At 34.3% G+C, this 12,355-nt stretch overlaps 1 protein-coding gene across 2 annotated transcripts in view; it reads left to right on the top strand.

The window, feature by feature from the left end:
• Positions 1 to 12,355, top strand: part of rab6ba (RAB6B, member RAS oncogene family a) — a 92,997-nt gene that overhangs the window by 61,017 nt on the left and 19,625 nt on the right. The window contains exons 3-5 of one of the 2 annotated variants that reach the window (XM_082190227.1): positions 5,581 to 5,634; positions 6,022 to 6,127; positions 8,750 to 8,861. In XM_082190227.1, coding sequence (XP_082046353.1) covers positions 5,581 to 5,634; positions 6,022 to 6,127; positions 8,750 to 8,861 — 272 coding nt within the window. Of the gene's footprint in view, positions 1 to 5,580; positions 5,635 to 6,000; positions 6,128 to 8,749; positions 8,862 to 12,355 lie in introns of both variants that reach the window. The other variant, XM_082190228.1, reaches the window with a different exon arrangement.

The raw sequence follows: 12,355 nt of genomic DNA, 5'->3' as shown, positions 1-12,355 counted from the left end.
GGAAACTCGCCAAGGTCTAAATTTAAACAATGGATAAGTACCAGCTTAATCATAGGACAGGATTTGATTCTGTTGAATTTGACAAATGTTCATCTATACAGGTCAGCATTCCATTCTTCGTAATATGATTTGGATTGTGTGACTGTACAATCACAGACAGGCACTTTGTAAGCAGCGAAGCTCCCAGCATGCTTTGAGTCTGCTCACCTGGGGCATGTTGCATTCTTAAAATGTATGCTTTGATTAAATGCAAATAGAAAGATAAACAGATAAACAGGATCCGTCCTGACATTCACTCAAGGTGGTGCTTTGTGAAGCAGATTAGTGTGGCTAATTTCTCTTCTGGTGGAGTTTTAATTGGCGGTCGATTCTAATCAAACTCGTGCCATCCTCCCTTGGGGCACCACTACTGGTGCACTGTGTCTAAAGGGCATGTTTGCTGTGCGAGATCGGCTATGATGCTTGCTTTTTTGATAATATTTTTACATGTATATGTTCATTATAGTCTAATATTCTCAATGGGCATAATTTAGGTCACAGACTGTATGACAGTATTGTCTGAACAACAGTGTATCGGAAGCATAAATGAAGACTTGTAAATAGTTGCTTCCTCATTTGGTACCTAAAGCAACAACTTTTGTTTGTGTGCCCATCACAGTTTTATTTGCCAGTTCCACTTTATTTATAGGGATTTTAGTAGCTACAGGAATTCAATTTTTTCTTTTCTTATCAGAACACCTTTTTTCTTGAGGCTTTTGGGAAGCTGTGTTGGAAGCCACGCTCTGTGTTTTAAAACTGATGTGTGTGAAGCTTAATAATTAAAATGTTTATGAATAATTCATTCTGGATCTCTTTGTGCGAGCACTCCTCTAGCTGTGCAAGTTTCTATATTTAACATCGGCGTCACTTTTCTTCTCTCTTTCTCGCCTTCTTTCCTTGAAAAGCTCAACACCTTTGGGTTTTCATCTTGACACTGTTTAACACGGGAGGTTTCTTTTTATTTTTGTCACAGAAACCCCTTTTTATATATATACTTTAAAGTCTGCACTAAGCATAAACCAGAATTTTCTACAGAATTTTGTTCTTATATAAATGAATATAGTTCCATAGTTTCAACACAAAAGAAGATAATTAGATTTTTTTTTATTTTGTCACACAGAATGAAGAAAGTCAGGTTTGGAAAGACATTAGGTCTTCATGATATAATGGTAATAATAAAGAGTGCATATAATAAGAGTAAGTGAGTTCTCAGTTAATTTTTTGGGGTATGAGTGAGTAAAGATAACTTGCAGTTTAGTAAGTATATCTAATGTTTATTCAGTATGACATTCAGTATCACTCTGACATATGCAATAAATTATTCATTACTTAGATTATGATTCAGACCGATAAACTGTGAATTTGTAACTCTTTACCTAAAATAACCAGCTCATAAGAGTCATTGGAAAATGAATCAGACTCTAATGAAAAGCAACAGCAAGTATATTTGTTTTTATTTTATTTTGCAGCACTTTTCATCACTTATTACTGTCACGTTCTGTCTGTTTAGTTTCATTTTCATGTACTTTTAGTTTGTTTCTCTTCAGTTACCTGTTCCGTTTGTTCCATTCCCTTTCACTCTTCATTTGTTTACGTTGTTATTGAATAATTAGTTGTCATCTGTTCGTTATTTAGTTCATTCATCCTGTCTATTTAAGTCCTTCAGTTCATTCAGTTCTTGGTTCGGTATTGTTTGTGCTTAGCACGCTGTTGCGTTGTGTTTGAACCCTTTTGGGTCTCTGTTTGTCTTTTAAATAAACCTCGCTGCTATTTGGAACTACCCTGCCTATCTTCAACATCTTTGGAAGTAAAGCATTACAATTACATTTGATCGAAAGCTCACAATTTGAGTAAAATATAATTTATTTTCATGTGGCACTGTATATAAATAGGAGTGCAGGAATCACTGGAATAAACTAAGAACAATGCATTTTATGCCTCATGTGTAATGTAAAAAAATTATAATAATGAAACGTTTCCTAAAATTTGATATATTGAAGGTTATTTTAAATTCACAATGATTATTTGACCTTTTTTTGAGAGAGAGAGAGAGAGAGAGAGAGAGAGAGAGAGAGAGAGAGAGAGAGAGAGAGAGAGAGAGAGAGAGAGAGAGAGAGAGAGAGAGAGAGAGAGAGAGAGAGAGAGAGAGAGAGAGAGAGAGAGAGAGAGAGAGAGAGAGAGAGAGAGAGAGAGAGAGAGAGAGAGAGAGAGAGAGAGAGAGAGAGAGAGAGAGAGAGAGAGAGAGAGTTTGAAAAAGCTAGATCTACCCACAGCAAAACACAACAAAGTAACAGTCCACTGACAATCCACTGTGTGTGAGTGGATTGAGGGACAAACTGTTGTTTTTAGTCTCACACATGGTCAGATAAACATGCACAAACACATGAATTTATGTTTTGTATGAAACCTTGTCAATTATTGGTCCAGCTGATAAATGAGCCTTAGTCAGCCATATCGGACAATTTACTAACTTGTGATAAACTGCCTATTGATAAAAATGCTAATTCCAGTTTAAAAGAAGCAGTTAGCAGTTTAAAAAGCAGTTTATACACCTATCATAAATTAACATTTATTAAATCATAAAACATGCTTCATCTTTAAAAATGGTGTTATGATGCAAAACTGCTGCTTTCTGTGAATTAAAATATGCACAGCTGAGTGATTGGTTTCATGCTATCCATCATGTGTGCCTGGAGGGGCTTGTTGCATTGTGGGCATATGAATGTCCTTAGGAAACCAAAATATAATAAAAATACAACTCAGTCAAGCAAATCAGGAGTAATAGGTTTCATTGGTTTTATAATTATTAATATCATCAAATAAATTAATGACTGGAATTAATTAATAAGTTCATAATTCATAACAAATTATTGGACTACTGTACAGTATATCCAACCATACCCAGATATATACACTCACGTTAGCATATCTCAACTGCTTGATTGTTTATCATAGATACATTTAAACTAAATTTTCACTAACCAATATATTAAAAGTTGGAAAGTACATCTACAGTACTTAACCGTATACTCACATAAAGCAACGTATACTATATAGAAAATCTCAGTTACCGTATATGTGATTTATTAATTATCACCACAAAATGTAAACTGTATTTACACACAGCTCTGTATACAAATTTGGAAATGTAAGTATATCCAACTTTATCTGCAGACATAGAGTATACTCGTGTAGAGTGATACTAAATATACTAGTCTAGATACCATTTCTCAACTGATTGAATGTTTTTATAATCACAAAATGTTTACTATATTATCACCTAGCAATAATATGTTAAATGTGAAGTAAGGCATGAAGATATTAGGTCACCGTGATTTTGCCAAGACATGTACCTGGATATTAAAAAATATCACATATTTTTATTGATCCTGGAATAACATTCCTTTCAAAAATGTATTCCTAACCCTATCCCTACCCCTAAACCTACCCATAACTTATACCTAAAATCAGATGGAAAAGACAAGTGAATAACACAGATGTAGAAGCACCTAGCCCTGGCTTTAAGGCTAAACTTGACATAAACTGTAAACTTGTCCCTCACATCTGATTGGTTGATTGGAATGTTTTTCCAGGATCAACAAAGATGTTGATTCAGGAACTTGTTGTAGGCTACTTGGTGAAATCACGTTCACCAAGATATTAAGATATAATAAACATCAACATCATGGTTTTCTGTAAAGCTGCATTGAAAATTTGTGTTGTGAAAAGCGCTATACAACTAAATTTGACTTGACTAATAAATTATATCTAACCTATAATAAATTTAAACTGAATCTTTGAAAGTGTGCCAGAGACAGGTCATTAAATAAGCTTATTCTAAAGGCTCAGCTCTCCAAGGGTGGCTATTTTTCCGATCTGCTCTTTTGTGCTAGAAATGTTACACTTATCACAGACAAACTGAATCGCACACAAAAAGGCCAATCCTCTGTATACAGAAGATGTCCATGATGTGTTCCTCAGATCCCACTGATCTGTGGACCTATATTGATCCATCAGCTGCTGCTAGACCAGGGGTCTCCAGGAGAAAAGCACACACACAATTCATACGAAAAATTTGTATGTAATATGCTACATACACATCTGGAATAATAAATAACAAACTTATTAGTGCACATACCATTATGAAAATGTTCGCACAAGCGTAAATACACTTGCCATAGTTGGCATTTGGCATCTGAGGTGAATTGAACAGATGGTTTTAAAAACAACTGTTGAATTCAACAGTTACACTCAAAAGGCAATTTTCAGCATTAACTGGTTTTACAAAAGTAATCGACACAACTGACTGCACTCCTATTGCAATAAAAGCACCAGCGGAGAATGAATTTGCCTTCAACATCAGAAGGCACTTTCTTTCCATCAGTGTTTAAGTAATTTCAACATTGCAGTTGTGAGGTGGCCTGAGCCAATGCATCATTTTATTTTACAATAATGTTGGCAACCCATCTCTACATTTAAATTCTGTGTGATAGTTGGATAAGGATATCTAGTAAAATAACAAATATGCTATTAAAACAAATATTCTAACAGTATTCAGGAAATTGCTGGGTCTGTTGTTGTGGGAATTTTATTTTATTTTTTATTTTTTTTTGCTCACCCTGATGTTGTTCAGAACATGTACGATTTGTCTTCTACTCAAATTAAGTTATTTAGAAGAACGATTCAAATGCTTCATTACAGGGGCTGTCGAGTCCCAAAAGGACAAAATTCCATTACAAATACCATCAATGTAATTAATTGGAAATGAGTGATTTTAAATAAGTGAAATGAGTGAATTTAGGCAAAAAGAAACTTAATGTACAGAATGAAAAAATGGATATTCAGTTTGAGATTTGCTTAACAATAGTGTTGTTATTAATGTTTTATAAAGATTACCTTTAAGTGAGCATTAGATTATGACAAAAGTAATATAAATGTACAAATAATGAAAATGAACACTGTAATTTGACTGTAAATTAAAATATTAATGTAAATATCCAATATTAGCCAATATTCATCCAATATAGACCAACAGCGATAGGCCTGCATAAAATAATTGTTCAAATGGGCAAATAAACAATATGGTACTGATTTATTGCCCATCCCTAATTATTATGTGAGGAACAGATATACATGTAATCTGTTATTAACTAGTTCCACATCAGAGAATAGTTTTAAAAAAAAAAGTTTTTATTATTATTATTATTATTAATAATAATATTATTTTATATATGTGTATTGTTTTCTTAATTGATGGTCAGGAGCCACACTCTGACAGTGTAAATATGTGTAATATATCATAAAGAGAGGCAGGTCCCAGAACAGAGTTATCATGTACAGTATAACAGTTATTACCCTCATCAAACTGACAAGCAGAACGTAGCGGCTGTCTGTTCTAATCTAAACCACATTTTCAGATTCTCAGGATGATATCAAGAATGCATTTATGTTTGCCATGCACAGAAACAGCCGTATTTCCACTCAATTTCAGCATCTGATTTCATTTTGTTCTTACATGATGTTTTTCTTCTGTCATAACAGGCGACAATTGGAATCGACTTCCTGTCAAAAACCATGTATTTGGAGGACAGAACGGTAAGCAGTCTACTATGTTCTAACACAGCAGTAAATCAAATGCACTAGTTGTCTGTCTATTCAATGTCAAATGAGAACATTTTTAATAACACCATATTGAATCTCAAAAAGCTTTTTTTTATTATACCAGTTGGGTTGCTGACAGTTTCAGCATATAGCTGGAAGCTCATGTTTTAAGAAAATAGATTCTATCGTCTAGAGATTTCTGTGAGTTTATAACCCAGAAATGATTTCATGACCTTCAACGGGGCAGTTTGGTGTGGTTTTATGAGGTCATATCGATCCACCTTCTTGCTTGGCTCTGCGTATGTTTATGTAATTGTGTGTATATGTGTGTTTGAGAGGCTAAATAATTTGACTGTTCAGTTGGGGATCTCTGACTTGCAGGTTCGGTTGCAGTTGTGGGACACTGCAGGCCAGGAACGTTTTAGGAGCCTTATCCCGAGCTATATAAGAGACTCCACTGTAGCTGTGGTTGTGTATGACATCACAAGTGAGTGTAACACACACACACACACAATTCAATGATCAAACCTTCTTTAGCTATAATACATGTCCAAGAGGATTTTTTTTTTAAAGCAGTTAATATGATTACAGCTGTCCGATTTGCCATTTTGAGATGTGATCAATGACATGCATTTTCTATCAGTAAAGTATGTGTTACAGGTCTGTCTTTAACACTATCACCAGATAGATTCATCCCCGAAGATGTAAGAAGCAGCTGTTGGTCATTTTTCACAATAAAAATATGACAGTTTTATCTATCCATAAGCCCCAGTGTGACTTCTAGAGCCAGAGTTAGCGGTGCACACGACTGTATTGATATGACCAGAAAATATAAACCCTGATTTTATAGGTAAAGCAGTCAGTTTCACCTTGAAGCAGAAGCAAGTTCACTGATGTCAGGCTGCACATGAGCAGGCATAAATGCCATAGTAAAACCTCATAATCAAAAAGAACCTCTACCCAGCCATCTGCCATCATAGTTGAAAAGTTTTGGTATATAATTACTTCCTGTTTGAGTTAATTTATGGTGCACAATAGCTAGAATATGTTTAGTGTATTTTAAAATGAGGAGAAATTGCATATAAATCTAATCAATAAATAAACACACACACACACACACACACACACACACACACACACACACACACACACACGTTTACTTAGCTACCTTAATATTCTATCACCTTACACTAACCCTACCCCTAAACCTACCCATCACACAAAACTTTCTAACTTTTACATAAAAAAAAAAGAAAAAAAGTTTAATTACTTTATTTTTATACCAGATTTATAAATGATGACGTCCCTAAAAGGAGGTTTTTGGAGATTTTGTCAGGTTTTGGTCACTTCTGGGTACAAATTTGTCCCCAAAATATAGTTAAGTAGGTACACAGACACACACACACAAAGTTGTGCCAGTCTTTTTTCCACTATGGGCTAATAAGTTATTATTTTAAGTGCCCCTATTATGCCTTTTCAGGTATTGCCTTTCATGTAGTGTGTAATAGCTGTTTGTGAATATAAAAGGTCTGCAAAGTTTCAAAGATCAAAGTGCACGATAAATGGAGTTATTCTCTCTCAAGAGAAAGAACCAATTCTGATCTGAACTGTCAAAGCGAGTCGTCAGTAATTCCATTCTTATTTCCGTTACCTCATATGTAACAATATAACAAATTTGCATAATGCCAGCCTATAGTCTTCATTGGCTGACACCAAGCGATCGCCCCCCCGTTGGCTGGTCTCAGGATAGGTCATAAACCCCGCCCTCTCCATGAAGTCTAATGGACGCGATGGAAACTAAACAATTAAATCACACTTCAAATAATTTCTTTCCGAAGATGTTTTCTGTCATTTTTAGGTAGTTTTTATTACGCTGATGTAAGTTTAAGAGTTTGTTTTTTTAAATAAGTTTGGTCTTTGTTAGTTATTTGATGCTATAAAAACGAGAATGTGACGTCATGATTGACAGCTGTGATTGACAGCTTCACTAAACGAATTAGTCACTGACGCACCAATGGACATTTTGGGGGATTTTCAGGAGGAGATTGGAGCTTCAGCTTCAATTTCTACATCCATAACTGTTTATTTCAACTGTACAAACGGTTTCTGTGAGAGTGAGGGTGGGACTTTGATATCGCGGCTCCACTTCCGGCTCACTCAGAATCAGGTCCCAAATCTACGCAAGATGTCAGCGCCATATCAGGACTTTATCGGCTTCACTTCAGAGTGAAGGGGCGTCGTCCATCTTTTTTTACAGTTGGCTGACACGAACAACGTCTACTTTGACCCGCCCTCAAACACTGTAGCTGGTTCGAGAAGAAGCCGTTTTCTGCACTGCAAAAGCAAATTCTCTCTGTATACACATTCAAAGGATGAAGATGTGAAGAGTCAGTGGTTAAAATTACCACACCGATACAACAGCAGTATATCCTTTTGTTGTATTACCGTAATTTACTGACGATAGCTTCTCAAATCTCGGCGAGGTCAACGCAGGATTTGCAAAAAGCTTATCCATTAAAAATGGAACAGTACCCATTTTATTTGAACCAACTTGCACTGAATCACAACCTATAAGTATGATTGATTATTGATGTGTATATATTTTAAAAAGAGTGTTCAAAATATGTAGTTTTGTGTTTTATATTGTGTAGGTCTCCGGCTAACTCACGTTGTCTTTTGGAAAGGCGGGGCTTAGAGAGATTGAATCTTCGAACGAGTCGTTTTCAGACTCTTTGAGAATTATGGTGATGTGCAATGTACATTATAAATCAAAGTGTTTTTTTTTTTACCTTTGATGCATTTAAACCTGATGTAGGAGACCTCTAAAACAAAATTAGGAACGTTTAAAATAGCAAAAAAATAAATAAACATGGCTAATATTGGATATTTACAGTAACTTTGCATGTTCATTTTCGTTATTTGTACAAAATAGTTTAAAAGACGTGGTAAAGCATATAGGATATATTTAAGGAATTGAAAAAACAAAAACAACATTGTGCTAATTATTTTTAACGCATTAAACAGAAATATATCATTCGCAACCTTCTTACCACTCTCTGTCTCTGTTTTTCTAAATATGTTAATTCATTCTCTGTATTTTTCTATAAAGATGTGAATTCATTCCAGCAAACTACCAAATGGATCGATGATGTTAGAACGGAGAGAGGAAGTGATGTCATCATAATGCTGGTGGGAAATAAAACAGATCTGGCAGATAAGAGGTGAGTTCTCTCACTCTCATTCTTTCTCACACGATTTTATTAAGCTGCTTAACAAGGCTGTTTCACTCACCAGAGTGTGAATTGAAGTTGACAGTTTCATTAAAGAGATTCTCTGAAAAACAAGGAGGGAGCCTTTATTCCCACTTTAGACTTCTGGGAATAAAGTCTGACGGATACGTTGAGAGCAGCCCCTTGTATTTGTGTGAAAGAGAGGTAAAGAAGCAATGTAAAAATAACACATTGTTTAGAGAAGGCTTGCCCTAAAATAATCTCACCCTGACAGTGTTGGGGAATAACTAGGTCAAAAGTAATGACGCTTAACTATGATAACTAGCATTAACTTAAGCTAACTTAACTTAACTATTGCTAACTTTCTACATTTTTCTGTAGCATACAACACGCTTCTTTTTTCCATCCTGTATGAAGTAATACAGTGAGACAAAACGCTATTTCACTGATATGTATTTGTCCACAGGGCCGAGTGAATTGAGGAAAAATTCGATGTACTGTAGTGTTGGGAAGTGTTATTATTTTTAGTGAATGTATTTGTTCATGTGAATTAACTTATTGAAAAAAATATATATTCACCATCCATTTAAATCTCTCCATTTGAGATTTAGATATAGATGCTACTGTTCATAACCATGTTTTGACTCAATTATACTGTAACTGAGCATTCTAGATAAAGCGTATTATTATATATCATATTTAGTGGAAACATATACACTCCGATGCAAAAGTTTGAGGTTAGTTCGATTTTTTTGATTTTTTTTAGTAATACTTTTTTCCAAGGGTACATTAAATTGATCAAAAGTAACAGATATATTTATAATGTAAAAAAAAAAAAACATTTTTAATTTCAAATAATACTGTTCTTGTGAACATTCAATTCATAAAAGAATCTTGAAAACTGTATCAGTTTCCACAAAAATATTAAGCAGCACAACTGTTTTCAACATTGATAATAATAAGAAATGTTTCTTAAGTAACAAATCAGCATATTATAATAATTTCTGAAGGATCGCGTGACTCAACACTGCTGGAAATGTTTATTTGCCATCAAAGGAAAAAATCACATTTTAAAATGTATTAAAATAGAAAGCAGTTATTAAATTTAATACTATCACTTTGAAAAATAAATGTCATAATTGCTTAGTTTGTATATTTAAAAAGTTATTTTCCTCTTGAATGTAGTTAGTTACTCTTTGTTACTTGTTTTGTTACTAGCAGGTTATTTAGCCAGAAAATAGCTTTTTTCATAGCTTGACTGTAGTATAGCTTGTTGCTTCTCCCAGTCCACTCTTGTTTGAAACATTTCCTGAAACACTTCCACTTAGTCATACGAAGCTTGAATTTAGCCATCGGCCCTAACATTAGTAAAAACATACGGATGGGACCTGGTCTGTCTAAAATCACTTTCTAAAAAATGAAATTTCTTTGTCAAATGCTTCACCACAGCCAAAAGATCAGAGAAGCATGCTATTAAACGAATTAAACGTTTGTATGAAATGGACATTTTATGCTTCACTAGTTCTTCAGAGACGTGGGAGCTCAGGGTAAATACAGCTCAGTCGCTTTCTCTCTAGTCATTTTCCTCTCTCTAACTGTGTGTATACCGAAGGGAGGTCATTTTTTTTCCTTGCTTTTCTTCAATAATAACTTGCCTCTGTAGTTTTCATCCTCCATTGCACCTTCTGAGCAAAGACCAGGTTACCCATACATATTTACAGCTCTTAGTCTTAGGAGACATTGAAACAACAGATTTAGAAACAGAATAGTTTTTATTTTATTTTAGAAACAAGAGACATTACAATTACAAACAGAACCTGATTGTTTATTTGTTTGCAGATACCATTTGGTTTTATATTTTATCTAATGCAATGAATTTTCTAATTTTTAAGTGTAGCTTAGGAGTCCACATGTCTATACTTTTGAGGACACTGTATGTATTGCTTAAATATAAATGACTTATACACTAATTTTGGGGTTGGCACGAAGTTGTTTGAAATGAGTCTCTTATGCTCTCTATACTACAGTAAAAACGGTAATATTATGAAATATTACAATTTTAAATGGCTGCTTTTGCATTTTAAAAGTTATTTTATATTTTTCTCCCATCTTCAGTGTCACACGATCCTTCAGAAATCGTTCTAATATACTGATTTGCTGCTGAAGAAACATTTCCTATTGTTATGTTGAAAACTTAACTTTTTTTGTGGAAACTGTGACTATTTCATTATTCTTGGATGAATAGAAAGTTTAAAAGAACAGGACTTATTAGAAATAGAAATCTTTTGTAACAATGTAAATGTCCTAACCCATTTTTATTGCATTGCTAATAATTTTTGTAAATTTATTTTAAAATAAAACATATTTTACTGAACCACATTATAACAGGTATTCTGCACTGCAGTGTTCATTTCCATGATACTAACATTTGTAAGTCATGTGTCATTTGCATTTTACTATATACCTAATATTTTTATATGATATAGTACAATTTGCAGTTCTAATTTGATAATTTCATTGTTTTACTTAAAGTTAAATCTAATCTAATCCGATCTGCTATCATATGAGGAATTTGCAACTAATGTACTTATAAGTCATTCGAGTGGATTTATTCTTTAGATTTTCTTTCATTTCTTGAAAATGTATTTTAAGTTTGTTAATGATTCACTTTGTCATTTATGTTTCATGATATATTTCTGTTCATGAGGTCAAAGAGTAAACATGATTTAGAAAAAAAGGAGTTTTTGAAAGAAATGTTAATTGTTTGTAATGTCACCATGGTGATCAATACTGCATGCAGAGGTAGAGCTGAACTCAACTTAAAGGGATAGTTCACTTTGAAATTAAATGTTGGTATGTTTTAGCTTACCTCAAGGGCATCCAAGATGTAGGTGTCTTTTTTTCCGCAGTAGTTTAATTTTTGATATTTTTAGGTCAAACCGTTCTTGTCTGTCAGTCATATAATGCAGGTCGATGGTCACTGTCTCAAAGAGCATGCACAGAGTCCAAATTAAAACAATTCCCCATCGTCCAAATTAAACAATTCCCCATCGTAAGTACACATTGATGGCCTAAGACACGAAACGAGCGGTTTGTGTGAGAAAACGAACAGTATTTATATCGTTTTTACCTCTTGTACACAGCCACGTCCAAGTGATCTGATAGCGCGGGCGGGTATAGATATATACACTAGATGTCGCATATACGGTTTCGCAGTAGCCAATGCGACATCTATTGTATATATCTATACCCGCCCGCGCTCTCAGATCACTTGGACGCGGCTGTGTTCAAGAGGTAAAAACGATATAAATACTGTTCGTTTTCTCACACAAACCGCTCGTTTTGTGTCTTGGGCCATCAATGTGTACTTACGCTGGGGGAATTGTTTAATTTGGACGATGGGGAATTGTTTTAATTTGGACGATGGGGAATTGTTTTAATTTGGACTCTGTGCATGCTCTTTGACAGTGACCATCGACCTGCAT

The sequence above is a fragment of the Leuciscus leuciscus genome (genome assembly GCF_965113295.1).
Source record: "Leuciscus leuciscus genome assembly, chromosome: 14".
Taxonomy (NCBI): domain Eukaryota; kingdom Metazoa; phylum Chordata; class Actinopteri; order Cypriniformes; family Leuciscidae; genus Leuciscus; species Leuciscus leuciscus.
The sequence above is the reverse complement of the archived record's forward strand: the minus strand, read 5'-3'. Positions and strand labels throughout refer to the sequence as shown.